The 23,282-nt window shown below is 34.6% G+C and overlaps 1 protein-coding gene across 6 annotated transcripts in view; it reads right to left on the reverse strand.

Annotated features, from left to right (window-relative positions):
* The window catches only part of LOC106879694 (neuronal acetylcholine receptor subunit alpha-10), a 246,874-nt gene that overhangs the window by 133,100 nt on the left and 90,492 nt on the right, over positions 1 to 23,282 (reverse strand). The window contains exon 1 of one of the 6 annotated variants that reach the window (XM_052969797.2): positions 7,745 to 7,922. The exons of 4 other annotated variants lie outside the window; for them this stretch is intronic. In XM_052969797.2, coding sequence (XP_052825757.1) covers positions 7,745 to 7,784 — 40 coding nt within the window. In that variant the 5' untranslated portion in view covers positions 7,785 to 7,922. Of the gene's footprint in view, positions 1 to 7,744; positions 7,923 to 23,282 lie in introns of those variants that run through there. One more of the 6 variants, XM_052969813.2, reaches the window with a different exon arrangement.

Here is a 23,282-nt window from a genome sequence, read left to right on the forward strand (position 1 = left end):
TTACTTTTACTTGAGATTACACCGTAAGCATAGGTTTGATAATCATGTCAGTATTTTCCTAATATACATTTTCTTGATAACTTATTATAAACATCCTGCCCCCGCCTTCAAATTACATCTACCCGTTAATAAATTATAGTATTCTCTGGACCATTACTAGCTCACTCTTTTACCTACAGACCCCGTACCCCTAGTCAGCTTCCACTAGTCAGCTTCAGTATCTTCAAAACTAACGCCTCTTCCTCCTCTTCCCGCTCTTCTCCCTCTTCCCTCTCCCCTTTTCTTTATTCTTAACAACTTAAGACAGTTGCCCATTCCCATGTTTCATTTCTTCAAATATGTTTTTCTATTTTGCTTTTTCACTCCGTTTTTCCGGCTTTACCACTCATTTTAAGTTACATCTCCTGTGAGTTCACTCCGGATCTCTTGACGACAATGTAGCCTTCTTTTAGCTAAGGTATCTTCGGTTTGATGTATCTAAGGTATCTTCTATTAGTGAAGTACCCCTCGTTGATGGAGTAATTGTTACTTCCGAGGTTGAGCTAGCTAGGAAACACATGTAGCCTGGATTTCACCTACTCCATTCCCTCAATTTGGATTTTTATTCGCATTCATATCCACCCTAGATGCTAACAGTGAAATATAAAATAACTTTTTTCACCTTATCGAACTCCCATATGGCAAAAACCTACAAATTTCAACGCCAATAAACTGCGATTATTTCTTTTTTATACATACTGCGGACTACTCGGAGCATACTAACCTCCTACACCTGGATCGCTTTGTACCTATGCTAGAAGTAATTATATATAACTAATGATTACCTATCCATTAAACAGAAACCATTCTGCTTCTGGAATAAATACACTGTGGTGTTAGCTTGGCATTATCTCAAAGTGTTTTTTGTTACTTATTTTAACTAACCCAAAAGAATAACATATAAATCAATTTTGTTCAGCATTGAACTCCGAAACATAAATAGTCAGACATGAAGAGGTAATGTATCCAATAATTTGATTATTTGATGCTTTCCGTCTGTTGCAGTACAACGCAATATATTGCATAACCAAAGTGCATAGTTCGTTGTATCTAACCTAATGTATTGTTGAAACTTCGGAGATCGACAATGGTTGGACATTCAATAATAAACGTTGTGAGATGAGAACTATATAACTTTTAGTAATTATTCCTTTTCAAAAGAAATTGTAAATTGATTCAACATCTGTATGTTGTATGCATCATTTCTGAGCCGCTCCTTTCTGTCTTAAAAAAGAAAAACTCATTAGACAATTTAGCCATCGATATGCAGTTGAAAGAAACGCCTTTCATCAGACATCTGCTCTGTTAAGGCTCAAATGTATGTATCTGTTAATAGACTGTATACCTGACAGTAACTCATAGATGAGCCGGTACTGCTTTTCTAGTCGCATTATTGATATAATAGAAATCGAAACCAAGTTTAGATCTTGTTCACCGAGATCTTATCGACTATATTGTTAGGTGTGTTACCCGCTGTATTGATCCTGGAAGGGAAATAACTTAAGTCAATCCCAGCTGATATGAAAGCAGAAATCTTAATTCCGAGTTGAATATTGCAAAACAGCTAATCCGGCATAATGTCATATGTTGTGGAGGAGAAAAGGATGTTGCGCTCGTGTATATTCCTTTGACATTAGCAGCAGCCACAAATAGCAATGAGGACGATGACAATCATGTCGATAATAAACAATAAAAACAATGCTTCTACGAAAGGTTTTACTTACGCCGCCTCATCTTGATAAAAGATACCGAGAGTAATCTACTCTTAATCTGACATAATCTGCGTCTATTCGTATAATAACAAAATATGAGTGGCTTTATGTTTTGATGTAAATATAATATATGCTTAAAGTAGGTAAACAATAGGCATAAGTAATGCTGGCATAGGATTCTGGTGGTGATGATTATGATGATGATGACGATGATGATGTTGGTGATGAACATTATTAAACAATATAGTAGACAAACATAATCAGAAATAGAAAATTGTATATAAAGGAGAACAAAATCCTATATAGATGTATAGACATCGTTCCTACACACGCTCTCTCTCTCTCTCTCTATATATATATATATACATATATATATATGTATATCTTTCACAGACACACACACACACACACACACACACATACAATTAAACATGCGTGTCGACAGAAACATATATTCGTATCAAACCACACACAGACACACACATACACACACATACATATACACACACACAGACAGGTATCTTTCATCTTGTTTCAGCTATTTGACTGCGGCCATCCTGGGACACCACCTTTAAAGGCTTTAGTCGAGCAAATCCACCCCAGGACTTATTTTTTAAAAGCATGACCGAACCGCTATGTTACGGAAACTTAAACACACCAACACCGATTGTCAAGCGGGTTGGGGTCAAACACAGACACGAAGTCACACACACATAGATATATACATGTATATACGACGGGCTTCTTTCAATTTCCGTCTACCAAATTCACTTACAAGGCTTTGGTTGGCTCGAGGCTATAGTAAAAGACACTTTTGCTGAAGGTTCTATGCAGTGGGAATGAACCCGGGAACATGTGACTGGGAAGCAAGCAGCTTACTATACATCCACGCCTGCGCATCTATTTGTAAGAATGTGTGTATGCCGTACGTATGTTGTATGTATGTATATTATGACTTCGTGCACATATTTGTTACATATTCACATACTTTTACTAAAAGATACACCACCAAACACCCACACACAAACAGAATAGATCATAAGCATTTAAAATAGATAAATATATAAAAATGTAATATAACGATCCATAAAGTGATGTAACAGAGATTCAGCGGCATGAAGGCGCCCTAGAATCATGACCAAACGTCACTTTCAAATTACATACTCTGTCTTCAGCCCAGTGTCAGACTATATAGCCATGCAACATTAATAATACTTATAATTGTTTTAAGAGATGAGAAAGTATAATCGAATCTAATTTCACATTATCCCTGCCAAAGGACATTTCAAAAAAAATCTTGAAGATATACTTGAAGTGAAAAAGCCCCATACTGAACCTTACATGCCTCATACTATCTCTTTCGCAAGAATCATGAGAGCGATAATTAAAGAAGTGCCAGGATCTACACAAAGATATGCTTTACATCCAGATCCGTCTTACATGGAAAGATTTGTATTTCGTGTAATTCCACAAATCAACCGTAACACTAAGTGAATGCAAGCAAAATGATTGGTCTCCCTCACTCTCTGATTTTTGGATAAATCCAGTTGATCGTGATTTTCCATGTTTGTAGAGCTTATTCTAAATTGTAACCTCTGGAACTCTGCCAAGATAGACACATAGTGACATTAATGATGATGATAATAATAATAATAATAATAATAATAATAATAATAATAATAATAATAATAATAATAATAATAATAGATTAAAACGATAGATAATCAGGTATAAAGAGTGGCTTGTTTTAAAATCCATTTGGATATATCTGACAAATTGCTTGACCATATAGCTATGGCAAAGCGACTAGATGTAATCATAATGATATTGATTTTTGATATAAACACAAGGATTCATTTTTAGTGTTGGAGTAGGGTGGATTATATGGAGCATAGATTTTGACATGTGCTATATTTAATCGATCCTGAAAGGATGAAAAGCAATGTTGACCTCGGTGGGAATTTATCTCAGGTCGTACATGACAGTAACCTGATACGATATTTTATGCCAAAGTGTAACTAAATAGAGCAAAACATTTTTTTCCTTACGCTCTAGTAATTCTGCCAATCTACTGCCTGCCTCAGTAATGTTAAACACAAATTCTGTGATATGCCATATAATGTCAGAATCCAAATCAAGGAAATAGTAAAATATTAAAATGTGTATCAACGATGCTTCATAAAGGGGAGGAATTCTAGGAGTGCGAGTAAAAGTTACTCTTGCTGTTATAGAATAACTAGGAACAAGAAATCCCACCGCCGGCAACATTAATCCTATCTGAATTCATAAAATAGTACTTGAGTACATGTAATCGACTATGGAGTTGTATGACAATTGCTTTCAAGAAGCAATTCTACCATTACACAGAAAACAGATATATTAAATTTTTCCTCCATAATTAAGGACAATCAATGCAATTAGCATATCGCGCATAGCTAGAAGCAATCAGTGTATACAAATTGGAATGTACAACTCATGATCTTTTCTTTAAGCACACGGCTGATGCTTGGTTTGGATTTCATAATTTCATGCTTCTTACAAATTTAAGATTCTAAAACTATGTAGAAAATTATTCTGTAAAGGTGAAGAAAAGTGAGTTTTAAGATGAATACCAACAGTCATTGAAGGAAGCGATGCACAGAAATTCCAAACATAACACAACGAGATACACATTTCTGCATGGATTTAGTCATTTAATGTTTCGGGAAGTGAAATAAATCCATATAATGGAATTAAAGCCAATCATACAATCATCAGTAAAATGTACACTAATTGCAGTCCTTAGCGATGTCCGGTTCCCAAACGAAGGCATCCTGAAAGAGCATGGTGCCGAATACACCCTATATATTGGTCAGGCAAATTCCCATCAGAATGACTCTTTCAGGTTTCGGCTTCATGATAAAGAATTCAATCGCACCCAAGCTGGAAACCCTACCAGAAGGCCACTTTGACCGCATTATTTTCATGTGCCTCCCTCTGAAAAACAAGCAGCATGTCACGATCTTTACTGTTTACTCCCCGACTCTCCAAGCAGACCCAGCAGAGAAGGACAAGTTCTACTCAGACCTGTGCAGAATCTATCAGGGAACTCCCGTCGATTATAATGTCATAATCCTAGGAAATTTCAACGCCAGAGTGGGTCGAGATTCGGAAACCTGGATAGGACTCCTCAGAAATCATGTGGTTGGGAACTGCAACGACGATGGGCGCCTGTTGCATGCGTTTTGCATTGAAAATCAGCTCGTCATCACCATTACCATTTTCCAGCAAAGAGCGTCTGAAAACAACTTGGATGCATCCCCGGTCAAATCACTGGTAGTTCCCTGACTACGTTCTAGTGCACCAGTATGACGTTACGCAAACCAGAGTGATGTCTAGCGCAGAATACCATAATGACCATCGATAGTCTTTTGCAAACTCAAACCCCATTCAAGCCCAAACCCAAAAAGAGAGGATCGGCCAACAAGAAAATCAAACCTAGCGGTCTGCAGCTAAACGAAGGGAAAGTAAACTTCCAGCCAGGCGTACAGGGAAAGCTTGATTAATCCAATTGCCCCCTCAGATCCCTCTCCAGAAATCCTGTAGAAACAACTGAAAACCGCCAGCCTACAGACCTCTGCAGAAATCCTTGGGTTTACGAAGAAACATAACAAGGATGTACTAATCCAAGAATTGGTAAAGAAGGAAAGTTCTCCCCACCAATTACACCTGGCACAACCATGCTGACCCGAGAAGAAAGCGGCCTTTCACCAAGCCTGCAGCACAAACTCCGTGAAGTCCAGTGCGAGTGGTGGACTAACCTTCTACGAAACTCTCAAGGCATTTTACTGCCCAACACATCAAGTCCATAGTCTCCTGCGCAGCTCAGACGGCCAGGCGCTTCTCGCAGACAAGCATCCATCCTCAACCACTGGTCGGAATACATTTAGTCTCTCTTCAGAGCAAACTGAGTTGTCCAGGAAAATGCAATCCTCCCCATCAAGCAATTACTAGTCAGAATGGAACCCGATGAGTCTCCATCACTAGAAGAGACTACAGTTGCCATTGGCTGGTTGAAGAGTAGAAAGGGAACAGGAGTCGATGGCATACCACCATACCACCAGAGATATGGAAGCATGGGGATTCTGTCTTACATACTAAACTCCACGTGCTCTTTGTTGCATGCTGGGAACGGAGCAAGCTGCTACGAGATCTCTGCGATGCTGTCATCATCACACTGTACAAAAACAAAGGGGAAATGTCAGACAGCTCAAACTACCGGCGGATCACACTGCTTTCTAGTGCAGAAAAAGTTCTAGGGAGTTTACTCCTCAACAGGATTGTTCTCTCCATCGCCGAAAATCATCTACAAGAGAACCTATGTGGTTTCAGAGCCAACAGGGGCACAACAGATATGGTTTTCGTTCTCAGGCAGCTCCAAGAAAAGTGCCGGGAGGAAAACAGAACTTTAAGCAACATTTGTCCATCTAACAACAGCGTTCGACACTATGAGCAGAAAAAGGCTGTAGCAGATCCTAAACCGACTCGGCTTTCCCCCAAAATTCAAACCATGATCACCCAGCTTCAAGAAGACCAACAAGAACAGGTCCGCCTGAATAGTAACATATCAGAGCCATCCACACCAACAACGGCGTGAAGCAAGGCTGTGTCTAGCAGCTGACGGCGCCACTTGGCGCCATGCCGTCAGTGATGCTGTTTCCTCCTTTGAAATCTCTCGCAGTGCCTCCTTTGAAGACAAACGTCAGAGGTGAAGAAACAATGCAGCTGCATCATCAGACCTTGAACAATCATACCTCTATCATCACTGTAATCGGATATGTCGATACCACATCGGCCTTATCAGCCATGAACTAGCGTGCAGAGGACGTGGACAACAGCTTTCCTAATTTTCTTTAGTCAAGCCAAGCCAAGAAAGATATATACATACATATATATATATATATATATATATATATATATATATATATATATATATATATATATATATATATATATATATATATATATATATATATATATATATATATATGTTGTTCAACTAAAAGACGGTGCTCTAGTATGGCCGCAGTCAAATGAGTGAAACAAATGAAAGAATAAAGAAAGGATATATATATGTGTGTGTGTGTGTATGTGTGTGTGTGTATGTATGTATGTATGTGTATATATATATATATATATATATATATATATATATATATATATATATATATATATATATGCAAGCATTAACATATATATATATTCCCAAGCACAAACATATACATATATATACACATATATAAATTTATGTATAGATGTATACATAAAGAGAGAGAGGGGGAAGATACTTATCTATATTTGTACATCTCTATTTGTACTTATATAAACATTTATATATGTGTATATATATATATACACACACACACACACACACACACACACACATATATATATATATATATATATATATATATATATATATATATATATATATATATATATGTATGTATGTATATATGTATATATATATATATATATGTATATATGTATATATATATATATATATATATATATATATATATATATGTATATATTTGTATATATATATATATATATATATATATATATATATATATATATATATATATATATATATATATATCCAACTGAGTATGTGTATGTCTGAAACCGTAAATGAAGTTTTGAATATAATGCACGTGTAAATATCATTGCGCATTGTTGTATTTGCTTCAAAATGCGTACGCCTTATATGTACGAATTTACGGATGCAGTTTAAAGATGTACATGTTTAAATGAAGACATGCGAAAGAGCGGGTAGTGTGCTTGAATGACCGAGTATGAAGCGGTATGGGAAAGTGATTGATTTTAATGAACATAATATATAATAGGAACAGAATCGAATGTAAATTCTACTTTCATGTTAATAATTTCAGTTTTGGTTCATAAAATTTCTGAAAAAGGACATTAACGTCGCAGATCATTTTCCTACTTACCCTGTAGGAGAAAGGGCAGCCATATTAGCGTCCTTACCATACCAGATCCCAATAATTACTGTACATCCGAGATTTGAGCTGCCTATTGGGAACGGACGGCATAACAGTTGTTTATGATTGTGTCTCTCAGAGAGAAATGTTATACAGCAAAGCTTCTAAATTGAGCATATCCGTTAACCTATTGTAATCAGCTTATACCAGATTTAGCTCAATATTTCATTAAGAACCAAATTATGCGCTTATATAGTGAGATTACTATCGACCTAGTTATATCAATATCCACAAACGCCGATTATCAACTAGTTTAACTGAAATTAAAATGCATAAACATGAATAAGTGAATTTCTCGTTGCTATGTTGTTTTCCTCTCTTAGTCAGAGGAAGCAGTCTTCTGGGGTTGGTGACACGAAAGAATTTAGTTATCTTCAGCTTCGAGAACGTGTCCAAATGCCTCTTAAAGACTATATTCCACTAACAGCATCGAAGCAAATGATGGAATAGAAAATATTGATATATATTGAAGGCAAACAAAGGGAAGATAAAAACAGCACAACATAAAAAGAAAAGAAGAAAGAAAAGGTCTAAAGACACAAGCCATACAGACCAAAACTAAAAACGGTTACATGAGTAAAAAGTCTTTCGTTCTTTACTTGTATTTATTAATGACTGAAATATACTGTATAAACCAGGTGACTGACATTTCATATATTGAACATAGAATAAATCATGATATTAAGAAGATGGAAGCAAAAATATTTGATGTATTGCATATAACCATTCTGTATAACAGATATAAAATATCATTCGATGTCTATAAAAATACTCGTATCCAACATTACTTTCAGATCACACTAGGAGTTGTACTATGAAACTTGTAGCTTCTACGCGTGTGTGTGTGTGTGTGTGTGTTTATTAAAATCTTATCAAGTATTATACAAAGTAAATTCTTCACATACTGAAATTAACATCGAGAGGACGCTGAACACATGTTTTGTGGCAATTGGCATCAAATCAACAAGAATAAAGATCATTCTCGGAAATCTATATGCCACTAATGGAAAGACAGTCTCAATCACCGGATACACATAGACTGGCATTGACACGTGTTTTTGCATTAATAGACATCATCAGCACAAGATTTTCCTATCACCAATAAAGATATCTAAGCATATGAAAAAATAGTAGTAAAATATTTATGGCCCAAGGTAATTTGCGTAACTTAAACGCTTATGAGTTAAACGAAATGACAATAAGAAAAGATAATTCTATTAGATACCATCAAAGCTAAAGCTAATAAGAAATCCTGGGGAAAGCTGAAGAGCAAAAAGGGTTCAGGGAAGCTTCTGCATAAAACTGTTTCGCCCTTAAACTCCTTACGCTCTAACGGAGCCAATCTGCAACAGTCAGCATCACAGTCCTCTTGGACGGTTGAGTTACGCCAGAATCAAGGCATCTGAGTTGTAATAACCAGATCAGCAGTTCAGTTTAAAACGCCAGATGACTGTAGAGTCTTCACTAAAGAGTATTGATAATATTAACACCTACAAAGATATATCTGGCAACAGTATTTAATTTTGTTTATGCTATTTTCTACTATGTATTCCAAACATAAGTGCGATGGTTTTTCATGACAATCTTATCTGTGAATTCTAAGTACTATCTTTTCCCAGTGAATAAAGAAATAGATAAATTATGCGTTCTTTTATTAACTCCTATTCCACTGTAATTAAGTACAGTTGTAAGAATTCTCAGCTGCTTCCGCCATGCCGTAAGAGCTTTCGTTCTTTTACATGCAGAAATTCAGAGCTGTTTTATGAAATCATACGGTTATTTATCCCCGAAAACTCTCGTACCTCTATGTCAAGGATTCATATTTGTAAACCACATTTTCTCAATGTGATGGCTAAGCTGCCATAATTTTCAGTTTTGTAGATGTGGTTTTTTTCTATTCTCTTTTCATGAGACACAGTGGTTTCAGTCAGAAGCACTTGTGTTCATACAAGTGAGATGAGAGTAGTGTCCGGTCTCATATCACTGTTGTTGATGATGTCTGAGTGATTTTTCTATTCTGCAAGGTTTACTGTGCACTCACAGTCATTCATGTCGTCTAGTAGTGGACACCGCTTTCATGTTCCAATTTGTACAGCTGTTCTTGGCTACAATTTTTTCCTCGAAAGGATGGAGTTCAAAATCAACGTCAGTGGTATCTCAACTCAGAACCTATAGACGGACGAATAAGCATACCCAGCGTGCTGACGATTCCACTTGCTCGCCATTTTACATTCTTTTAATAATATTAAAATTGTATCAAAACGGTTTGTTTGATTGAACCCTATTTTTGTGACTTTCTAAACATGAAGATAAAATTAGTCAAATATTTTATGAAATTTTGTCCTCCAGCCACCGTTGTAGAAACAAATTCATCACGATTTCGCATTTATATTATTGCTCGTCACATTTATATCATTACTCGTCGCATTTATATTATTACTCATGTAGCGCCTTGGGTTAAACTCAGCTTGCCTTGTTTATAAAATTATTTCAACTCACCAGGTTATAAAATTATCGTAGAAATCATAAGATGATTTAGTAAATGGTAAAAGTGAAAATTATAAATAATGAGGGTGGCGGCTTGTTAGCAGTTTTACAACTGAAAGGCAGAAATATATACTAAAGTGACTGAGGGCATTAATCAGCACCAGTATTCCAAGAAATAAGAGTTAAAACAAAAAGAAGCACTTATCTTAATATGTGTGTGTGTGTGTGTGTGTGTGTGTGTGTGTGTGTGTGTGTGTGTGTGTGTGTGCGTGTGTGTGTGTGTGTGTATGCATGTATGTATGTATATATATATATATATATATATATATATATATATATATATATATATATATATATATATATATATATATATAGTGTGTTATGAGAATTTATAGAAAGGTGTCCCATAGAACTCGACAAAATTGTTAAAAATGAAGAAGAGATGTTGACATTTTAAATTTTAACATCTCTTCTCCATCTTTAACAATTTTGTTGAGTTCTATGGGATAGCTTTCCATAAATTCTCATAACACTCCATATACAAGTATTACGCCAGTAAGCTACCACCCAAATATGAAGAATCTTTATTAGAAATCGCGTTTTGGAACCCTTCAAAGTTAAGGATGAAATATAATTCAACCTTTTTACATATATATATATATATATATATATATATATATATAGATAGATAGATAGATAGATAGATAGATAGATAGATAGATAGATAGATAGATAGATAGATAGATAGATAGATAGATAGATAGATAGATTTTTATACACACGTGTGTTTCCATGTGTGGTATATGTGTGTGAGTTTCTGTATTCCAATTATCCTCATATTAGCAATCTTTTACGGCACAACTATTTTGAACATGTTTTTAAGGATAATACTTAAGTTTTGCATTGTTTGTGGGTTATCTAAAAATAATTGCCTGAAAAAAAAAGACATCCCCAAAATATCGAAATACTAGGAAGAGTAAATTCTATAAATTACTCTTCCTTTCTTTTTTATTTTCTATATATCTATCTCTAACTATTAGTTTCTTTCTTACTCAAATTATACAACACCATTTCTAATATTTCAATAGCTTGTATGAAAATTCTGAGAAGTCTTATATTACATTACAATTTTCCAACATTAACTTATTTTTTGTAAGTTTTCTCATTATAGCATACATGAGGTAAACGAAACAGTAAAGTAACACGAATAACTATGTTTAAAATAGAAATTAGAATCAAAGTTCTTTAGCAATACTCTGACATAAAATAAAATTACACAAAAGTGCACTGTCTGCCTAGATTAAAACAATAAATTTTAATTAAGAGTCAAAAACATGCACGTGACCTCAAAATTATCATCAAAATGATATATTTTTATATACAGTATAATTGAAGTAACAACTAATGTTTCGGTGTTAAAGACGATTTCTTCGTGTTTTTCAAAGTGTGTATATATAATAAAACATGAAGATACCGAATGCGGCAAGAGTAGAGCACCAAAGTGCATTAAACAATCGTAGCATACATACAGAACAAAAAGTATGCGTGAGTACACATCAGAAATCCACTTGTATTAGTAAAAGAATTCGTTCTTTAATGTTTTCAAGGTAAAGATATTCATCCTATATTATTTCCATTATCCAACGCTTTCGTTATGAAATACTACACATGTAACGATTCTTCCTGTCCATAAAGCAGGTTATATTTGTTTGGCAATTTAATTCATCAACCTAGGTAACCTGGCTTGAATATTTAAAGTTATAATCACCTTACATAATATTCTGTATAAACAAGTAACTGTTGGTATTAATTTGGTATCGGGCACTACGTATTCAAAGACTAATCTAAACAGCAAATTTAAAATACTGAAATACGGAATTGCGGAAAGTTCGCATAGTACCAAAGGCCTCATTGACAGAAGGAATGTAAAGCATTATTTTACGGGTAGTACATAGAAACACGTACATACAAACATGTATATAATCTACGTTGTATGTTACTGCATATCTGAGTGAATGTGTGTATTACAATTATGTCCATATTAGCAATCTTCTACAGCATAACTATTGCCAAACAAATATAACCTGATTTATGGACTGGAAGAATTGTTACACGTGTAGCCTTTCATAACAAGAGTATTGATTAATGAAAATATTATAGGATGAATACATTTACCCACGAAAACATTAAAGAAACATTTTTTGTTATAATACAGTGGATTTCTGATGTGTACATGCGCACACTTCTTGTTCTGTATTTATGCCACGATTGTTTAATGCATTTTGGTGCACTTTGGGGCTTCACGCTTTATCCAAGGATAATACTTGAAGACTTGCATGGTTTATAGTTTATCTATAAACTTCACTTACAAGAAACAGTATTTAATATTTTACGGGTTCAGTTATCGTAGATCACTCCATTTATTTTTGTAGAATATCAGTCACTTCCTGGCAGCACACTCCAATAAGCTAATACATATTACTCATAGTTAGATCAATGAAAATACGCACAGACGCTACCTAGTCTCTATATGGAACGCGTGCACTATGTATAAATTCTAGACTAATTGATATCTACGTAGCATATTCTTCCTCGCTGCTATTTCAAACAGGTAAGTATGATGCCAAAATAAAGTTGCTAAACAGTGCATAGGAATTACCGTCAGGACTGCAAGATTAATAATATATGACAAGTTCAGGACGATTAAAATTCTACTGAATCTACAAAATGTAAGGGCTTACAAACAAACAGAATGCAGCCAGTGTTATATATTGGGACCAACTCCAAATTTGAAATCGTATAACTATATGACACTAAATATTATATTATATATACAAGTTGAACAAGTGCGCAGCATTTCGCAATGCAACTAAAACTAGAATAAATCGCCAAACATCAGATCGTAGACAACGAATAGATTTTTACTAAAACGCTAATTAACAACAGAATCATCCCACAAAATATAACTATCAAGGTAGATTAATAACCGGATCTATATTAATAACGCAAAATATAACATATAAATAGTCTTAATATTGATTTCAAAGTTTGCTACGCGGCCAGCAATTTTAGAGGAGGGGTAAGTCGATCTAAGTGCCCCCCCCCCCAACGCTTAGCTGACAATTATTTTATAGAACCCGATAGCATGAATGACGAAGTCGACCTCGGCGGAATTTGAACTCAGAGCGTAAAGATGGACGAATTGCCGCCAAGCATTTTTTCCGATGTTCAAACGATTCTACCAGGATGGATAGTCTTAATATTGAATACTGTTGTCTATTTTCCCATTCTTCTTAATAAGAAACAAATAAATATCTAAAACACACTTTTCTTTAAGCTTTACTTGTTTATACTGTCATCAGAAATTTTGAAGCTTTTGGTCGCTTAACTTAAAGTTATATATGTTAAAGATGCGACTTGCGGTGAAGTGCTTTATTTAAACGTTACACAAAATCCTGTCAACATCACAAGATATATATATATATATATATATATATATATATATATATATATATATATATACACGTGCATGCATACATAAATACTTTCATACGTATAAACGAAATATCGCTATCATAAATTGATTGTTGTTCAAATTGTGCTTAAAAGTACATATGCATTATGATGGTGGTGATCTTATAAGCGAAAGAAAAGATGAGAGAGGAAGAGGAAGGGGAGGAGGAGGAGGAGGAGGAGGAGGAGGAGAAGAAGAAGAAGGAGAAGAAGTGGAGAACATGAAGAAGAACAAGAAGAAGAAGAACAAGAAGAAGAAGAACAAGAAGAAGAAGAACAAGAAGAAGAAGAACAAGAAGAAGAAGAAGAAGAGAAGAGGTGACGACGATGATGACGATCATCATCATCATCATCATTATCATTGTTATCATGAAGATACCAGGTCCATGGTCATGACTATCATCATCATCACAATGACAATGTCACTGCTGATTAACGCAAAAATGAATTAGATGCATATAGAACAATATCAAAGAAGCTGATGCGAAACAAGTGGCGCCATAAGTCGAAATATGAATGGAAGGAAGAAAAAAAGAAAGAGAAAGAAAGCGAGTAAGAGAGGATGTAATAACACATAAAGCTGTAAAGTAGATTTGAATATAACAAAGCTCTATATATCGAGAAAAATCAAAAATCCATAGAAAAAAATGTTTTCACTATTATGCAATAAATATTTCCTTTCCATTGCATAAGGGAATGTGAAGAAATTTTTTTCATTGCCTTTAATCTAAACTTAATGTATCTTTTCAAACAGAAAACATATTTCGTAAGTATAAAAATATGTAATCGTTCAGTACAATAGTTCATACGGCCTAATGACATGTATTATGTATAGACATGCATAATACAAGGTTGTGTACACTATTACATTAATATACTTATGTACACGCACAGTTACTTATGCACACATTCAAACATGTGTGGGTGTGCGCGTGTGTATGTGTGTGTTCGGTGCGTGTGTGTGGTTGTGTGTGGGTATGTGTGAGGGAGAGATAGGATCGCTGGTTTTCAGAATTTCCTCCGTTTCTCTGTGTTCTGAGATCAAATACTGACGGGGCCAATTTTACTTCTCATTCATTCAGGTTCACGAAGAAAAATATCAATGCGATACCAACTGAACAAAAGCGTTCCAGCCACTCCTTCTCCATAGCGTGGAGAGCATAACATGCATGAATGAACAACTCTTACACTTCCACCATAACAAAATTCCCTGAGCTGCACCTTTGAGATGGACATTCCAAGACGAATTACAAGATTAACACTGATTGACGAATGCCTTAGAAATATACTTGTGTGTATCTCTCTCTCTCTCTCTCTCTCTCTCTCTCTTTCTCTCTCTCTCTCTCTCCCTCTCTCTCTCTCTCTCTCTTTCTTCCTCTCTATCTCTTTCACTTCCTCCTCCTCACTCTCTCTCTCTCTCTCTCCTTCTCTGTTGATGCACGTGTCTATGTGCGTCACTAACGGGAGCAATTTATTTTCTACATTATGATCGAGTTTGTGACAGTGGAAACCTCCGGCGTTCTCGGCCCCGTGCCATATCTGTACTCACCACTATCTGGGCGGGGATGGCTGTTCACAAGTGCGAACCTTGTGAGTGAAAGTGACTGTTCTTAGTTATCTCCCTCGCTGGACAAAGCCTTTTCTAATTTGTTTCCTAAAACTATGAGTCAGTCTGAATTACAGGAAATGGTACGTTCCACTCCTTAATGTAAAGTTACTCCATATAACGTATTATTATATATTGACGCTTATACCGTGACGTTAATGTCAAGTACAATATACCGTGTATAATGATACGGATCGTTTTATGTCATTAAAAATATTTGGTAATGGCTGTGGTTTTAATCTGGGCCATGCTGGGACACAACCTTGAAGAATATTTAGTCGAATAAATCGACAGCATTACTTATTTTTTTAAAGCCTGGTATTTATAATACTGGTCTCTTTTTCCGAACGTCTAAGTTACGGGGACGTAAAAACACTAACACTGGTTATCACGCGGTGGTGTGATATACAGACACAAAGGCAAACAGACACACACACACACACACACACACACACACATACACACACACATATATATATATATATATATATATATATATATATATATATATATATATATATATATATATATATATATATATATATATATATATATATATATATATATATATATACGTATACGATGGGTTCTTTCCGTCTCCGCTGACCAAATACACTCACACGGCGTCGGTCGGCCCGAAGGTATAGTACAAGACGTTTGCGAAGGTGCCACGCAGTGGGACTGAACCGGGAACCATATGTTTGGGAAGCAGGTTTCTTGCCACACAGCTACGCCTGCGCCAATGTTTGTATACGTAAGTATATGAAGGGTTCTTCCGAGGAAATTTCATCTCTTCATAATCATTGTAAACTCATCTGACAACAGGCGCGTGTTCAGTTAACTACTTCAATCTATCCAATTTCACCCACAAGCGTTGTGCCGACATGATGCTATGTTACAAGACATTAAAATCTAAGTACAAAGTTTGAAAATGCTATCATTTCTACGAAATTGTTGGAAAATCCTTGTAGCATTGTATAAGACAAAAATCTTTATGGCATAATGAGAAACACATGCAAGAGAGTATATCAGAAAGCAATCTATTCAATGATTGTGGTATTAAAACATAAAACAGCGTAACCTTAGAAGCTAAACATGTCGCCATTGCCCTAAAAGTAGAAAGAGTATACTATTTAACCCTACTCTATAATTTACTCTTGAAAACAACCAAGCTAATTATTATAATAATCATATGTGTAGGTTAATCAGACTTTCTAAATACAAGTTAAGTATATTTCACTACAGTAATCCCTCGACTACAGCGGGTGTTGTGTTCCAAAACCCTCCACGATAGGTGAAAATCCACGAAGTAGAAACAGTACTGTACATTTTTTTTATTATTTATATAATTTGTATATATTTATTTTATTATAAATGCAAAACAACACCAGAGGGGAATCGACGTAAGCTTAAATAATAGACCACAATAGGTGAACCGCGATATGGCAAGGGATTACTGTACTATATCCTAGATTCACTTAACCTAGAATATATAACATGTAACTTCGCGCCCATTATAGATCAATAGCTCGTCTGTACAGGATTATAAAAGTAGATAATGGTCTTACACTGTCACGCCTTATAAATATGAATTAGATCAAAAAAGTAACTTCTAATAAATTCATTTAGTAAAGTAGGCTTACGATTATTTAGTATTGATACTATAATTTTTTTAATTGTCGGTTTCACGTTTTAGCATAAGGCCTGAGTCAACCCAATTCTAAACCTTTTCCAGCAAAGCTAAAACAGTGAAATTCTAAATACTACTTCATTACTCTAACCAATAGCTTTCTTGATAGAAATTATCTTTTGGAATCCTTCATATATTGAACCAGGTTTTACACGATATTGATTAGTATGTGCATTGATAGCGAATTACCGTAAGCTTCGCTTTTACCAACATATTCATATATTCAGAAACTTTGGAAAATGATTCTCTAGAAACTTTTGACTTCCTGCACTTTATATTAATATTTGACATACCTCATTCGATCTCCTTTTTCGGTGTGTTTGTGTTTGATTTGAATGAACTATGTAGTCGGACTTGGAAGTGGTGGGAAGGACTGATATGTAATGAAAGGATGTATATGTTTATGGTCTTGCTTGTAAATATTGATTCTTATATTTCCCATCTCAGTGAAGCCGAGTTCTACATCCAGAAAGGGAAGAGTTTCAATGATACCATAGCCTTACACGAAAACTCTTTACTGGTTATCAATTTTTAAAATTTCTACGTTTTGTCTCTCTCCTTTAAAAAACACATGTAAAGAGAATGTCATTCACTGATTAGGACGTAGCTTAAGTTGTTAAAAGTTTTGCACTTCAGTTGATCTGTAAAAAAATTGTTAGGCGTGAAATGTGTCTGTTAAATGTAGTGAAACCGAAATATGTATCAGCAATTTTCTAAAATGTCTGTATATGTACATTTCTATATATGTATGTATATTTATCTATCTGTCTATCTGTTTATATTTGTCAGGGGGTGGGTGAGGTGTACATATATGTATATGAGGGTGTATGCATACATATGTACTAGTTCATTCAAATCAAACACAAACACACCAAAACAGAAGGACGAACGAGGAATGTCAAGCATTCATATACGGTGCAGGAAGTAAAAGAATTTCTAGAAAAGGATTTTCCAAAGTTTCTGAATATATGAATATGCTTCGTAAAAGCGATTCCCTATCAACGCATATATTAATCTAATACATATATGTATGTATATATATCATTCAACCACGGTAGTGTGGTTGAATATATTCTGAAGTCCACCATTTCGTCAATCGCATCAGCTTCCAACCTTCACCATTAAATCCGTTCTCGACTAAATTGCAACCGTTAACAGTTTTAAAGAAGACACCACCTCCCCTACACTTTGGCATAAATAGTTTGAGATTTGGTTCAGTAGAAAAACAGTTACATCAAAATTTCTGTGACCTCAAGGGGGGCAGTAAGGCACCTATTCACCTTCAATTAACATAAACTTTTTACTTTTGAGTTAAAACTATACCTTTCTTAGACTTAAATGATAGAAAAATGCATGAGAAATTCAGAATCACCAGTCGCATTGAACAAAATTTAGTACAAGAAGAGTTATGAGGTAAAATATTACGAAATTTCATGTCAGTAAGTAAGTGGGTAACGCTTCAGCTATAAGAATAAAGAATATATTTCTAAAATCAATGCTTAATTTCTAAGGCGGTGACCTGGCATAAACGTTAGCACGCCGGGTGAAATGCTGAACAGTATTTCGTCAGTCGTTACGCTTTTTGAGTTCAAATTTCGCCGAGGTCGACTTTGTCTTTCAGATTATTTAACTAATTATTTTTAAATAAACACTTTCAAACTTCCAACACTGGTAGAATATGTCATATAGAATGTCTTTGACAACATTTTGTATTTTAGAAGCGGTATTTCGTCTGTCTTTACATTCTGAATTCAAATTCCGCCGAGGTCGACTTTTCCTTTCATCCATTTCGGATTTGTTTCAATTAGACGTACAGATTATTTATTTTTTTTAAACTAAAACCTTTCAAACTTCCGATACTGGTAGAATGTATCACATAGAACAGGGTTTACTCTTAACGTTTTTGACAAAATTTTGCATTTTAGAAGTTATTTCGTCAGAAATTACAGTGGACAAATTCGTGTTTGATAAGTGCCAATACACGAAACTCTCAGCTTTTGACTTACTCTTTAACTTCTGCCGATGATATATATACATATTACATATATGTGTAATAAAATCTCATCACGCAATCGAACCAATGAAAGAGCCTCTACCTGGTCGCTCGAGACGCTAAAAATAGCAGGCAAAGTATCCCCCTACCTAAATCACATGCCCATAGTATGTAATGTCTCAGATTATCCCTAAAAAGACGGCTTGAATGTCTTTGATGATACCTTTGCAGTATCAGGATTTATTTGAGGCTAAATAACAACAACATTATGGTCAATTTCTATATTGACACTCGCACGATTTCACTAAGAAAAACAAATTGATTTTTTGCGTGAAATCAAGTACCCTGACCACCTAATATGCTGCAAATCCCTTATTTTGGTTCGCAAAAAATGAATCCCAGAATCATTGGAATTTTTCTTTCGTTCAATGAATTTCTGTGACCTCCTAATATTGCAAAATTAGGTTACTTAAGGTGAGCCTGGTAACTGATGGCTTTGGGGTCTTGTTTGTAACTTTTAGTGAGCCATGATACAACCAAAAACATGGTAAAAATCCCTGCCATTAATTTGGTGTGGATGGGTAATATCAAATAATTCAATCACAACATATATTTAAATTAAGCACAAAAAAAAAATTGAAATATTATCATCACTTATATGGAAAAATTGAAATATTATCATTCAGTATTTTATAAGGTAAAATCTTAAATTATTAATTGACACATTATTAATTATCTTATAACAGCAATGTCTGGTAAAATCATGGATTACATGGAAAAATGCATGCATGAAATGTCATATTCTTAAGATTATAAACCTGGAAAAGTACAGGACAAGCTATTAATTCTAATAAAGTAAAGAATAAGAAACTTTTTACTTAAAATATTGCAACTAAATTTAAAATTTGAATATTAAAAGTTATTTTATTATAGTTTACAAATAACACTATACTTATTTAAGTAGAATTTGACTAATTTACTACCTTAAATACAGAAAAAAAGTCACTAATTAGACAAACTTACAAATTAGCTGAACAGTTTTGTATGATAAATTGAGAAGATGAAAACTGTAAAGAGTGATAAATTAGAAGAACTGGCCTTCTTTGCTGCAATATTTTAAGCAAAAAATCTCTTATTCTTTACTTTCCTAGAAGTAATAGCTTGTCCTATGCTTTTACAGATGTGATAACTTATCCTGTACTTTTCCAGGTTTATATTCTTAAGAATATGACTTTTCATGCTCGCATTTTGCCATGTAAGATGTGTGTGTGTGTGTGTGTGTGTGTGTGTGTGTGTGTGTGTGTGTGTGTGTGTGTGTGTGTGTGTGTGTGTGTGTGTGTGTGTGTGTGCATAAACACATACACATCCATACATGCACACATAGGTATATACATATGTACGGCTATTTACCTGAGCTACACATGGATATCATTCACTTTTATGTGATGTTCAATCCGCAATATTTGGAGCATTCTTTAAAAAAGTTTAAGATAACACGTTAATGTAGTTACGTGATTTAGTTGAAGTTAGTTATGCAAGTTAGTAGCACAACTGTTGACACATTAGGTTGGCAAGAAAGTAATTTTCGCAAATAGAATTACGATTTTTTTAATGACTTTTGTCAATGTTATGATTTCTTCCTTTTTACATTTGATAGCCGTCATTTTTAGCTTACTTTAGAAGCAAATTGTGTGTGCTTTTATTTACAGCTGTTAGTTCTGTGTCAATTTTAACATGGAGTGCAAAAACGAACATTTTCGCCATATTCTCCTTTTTATTTCCGTGGAAGCAAGAAAGCTGCTGAGGCTCACAAAGAGATATGTAAAATTCATGGTTTTGGCTGCTTAATAGCACGCACATGTCAGAAATGGTTTTAAAAAGTCTGTTCTGGAGATTTTTCACTCAAAGATGACCAACGTTCTGGTCGACCTACTGAGGGCAATGATGACCGAATCAAAATCATAATCGAACCTGATTGTCATATCACTGTGTGAGAGATTGCACAAAGGTTAAATGTATCACACACAACAATTGAAAATCACTTAAAATGACTTGGACTCGTTAAAAAGCTTGATATCTGGGTTCCACATAAATTGAAAGAGATCCACTTAACACAATGAATCAATATTTGCGATATGCATCTCACACGCAATAAAATCGACCTTGTTTTGAAACATGGATGAAAAATAGATTGTCTACAATAACTTCAATCGAAAACGATCATGGTCGAAGCGTAATGAACCAGCTTAAAACACATAGAAAGCTGAATTACATCAAAATAAGGTCATGCTGTCAATTAGGTGGGATTACAAAGGTGTTGTGTATTTTGAGCTGCTTCCAAGAACCAAACGATTAATTCAGATGTTTACTGTCAACAATTGATGAAACTGGAGCAAGGAATCAAAGACAAACGGCCACAATTGGCAAATCGTAAACGAATCGTGTTCCACCATAACAACGCTAGACCACACACGTCTTTTCTTCTAACTCAGGAAAAATTATTGAAGCTTGGCTGGGAAGTGATACCCTGACCTTGCTTCATCAGATTACCATTTATTTCGAAATTTGCAAAATTGTTGGAATGGTAAAACTTTCAAGAATAATGAAGACCGGAAATATCACTTGCTTCAGTTTTTGGCTGATAAGGACCAGAAGTTCTATGAACGTGGAGTTGCCAGAAAGATGACAAAAGGTCATCAAACAAAACGGAAAATATTTAATTGATTAAAGTTCATTCTTTGAATGAAACAAAAGGACTTTTATTTCACCCTAAAAAAACGAAATTACTTTCTTGCTAACTCAAAACAATACTCTCTATAATCGTTGTTGTAATGTTTCACCATTTCTCTTCACGCTGACTCAGATCATGAGGGGTAAAAACTGTTTTAAGAACATAATGTAATGTGAAATATTAATTCAGAACAAATATTTAGTTCATTGTATAAAGTAATGTATGAAATATATTCGATTGGAAATTATTGCTATTAATACAAATCTCGATAGATAAATAGATAGATAGATAGATAGATAGATAGATGGATAGATAGAGAGAGAGAGAGAGAGGGGGGGGAGAGGGTAAGAGAGAGGGAGACAGTCAGACAGACAGTCAGACAGGCAGACAGACAGACAGACAGACAGAGACAGACAGATAGACGGACAGACAAATAGACAGACAGACAAACCAACAGGTGAATAAAGAAAGAAAAGGAAGGAAAATCAATTGACTAAATGATTGATTGAGTGATTGAGTGATTTATTGACTGAATGATTAATTAATTAATGGTTTGATCGATAGCTGGATGCGTAGATATATAAACTGATATAGATACATAGAAAGATAGACTGATTGATACATAAATCGATAAAAATAGACAGAAAATACCAAGGAAAAAAGTGAGGAGATAGAAAGCAAATATCAAATAAGGCAAGGTATCTAATGATATCTTGATAAATCAAAATTTAAGTGTGATATAACGAAAAATGTAAAATCGCAAAAGGGATTATTGAAATAATCCTATTAAAATATAATTCAGTGGTTTTTTTCTAATTTTCGTATGAAGAGCAAAGCCAATTAGATGTGACACATAAATTCTTAATAAGGTGAATAGCAATATAATTATCGTTAATTTTGTGTACAAATATGCGGCGAGAAGGCAGTCGTTAGCAAGCCGGATGGGAATGTTTAGTGACATTCTGTGGCTGTATACAGTCTGAGTTCAAATCCCGCTATGGTCGACTTTGCCAATCATCCTTTCAGGGTCGATGAAATAAGTATCAGTTGAGCACTAGGATATATTCGACTGGACCCTACCCCCAAAATTTCAGGCCTCGTGCCTATAGTAGAAAGGATAATTAACTACGTTATTAGAATCATAGTGTTGATAAGTACCAATTAGATACTGAAACCAATCGCATAAATTATACGTTTCTACAAAATACAGGATCAAATCCCGTTGTTAAAAACCATTATAATTATTAACACAGTGTTGTATGTCAGAATCTGTATAAAGCCGTACAAAGTTTCTTACAACATTTCCTTTTGTCACTATAAAAGCTGAGTCCCAATCACTTTGTTATTGTGCCTATGTTATTACTTATTATATTTTTATTATTTAGTGAGAGAGCAGCGCATGCTATCAAGGGGACACTATGATACAAGTATACGAAGCTCGCTATACCCATCATAACTACTCTTTCA

Source organism: Octopus bimaculoides, chromosome 1, assembly GCF_046866305.1.
Source record: "Octopus bimaculoides isolate indiv1 chromosome 1, ASM4686630v1, whole genome shotgun sequence".
Lineage (NCBI taxonomy): Eukaryota > Metazoa > Mollusca > Cephalopoda > Octopoda > Octopodidae > Octopus > Octopus bimaculoides.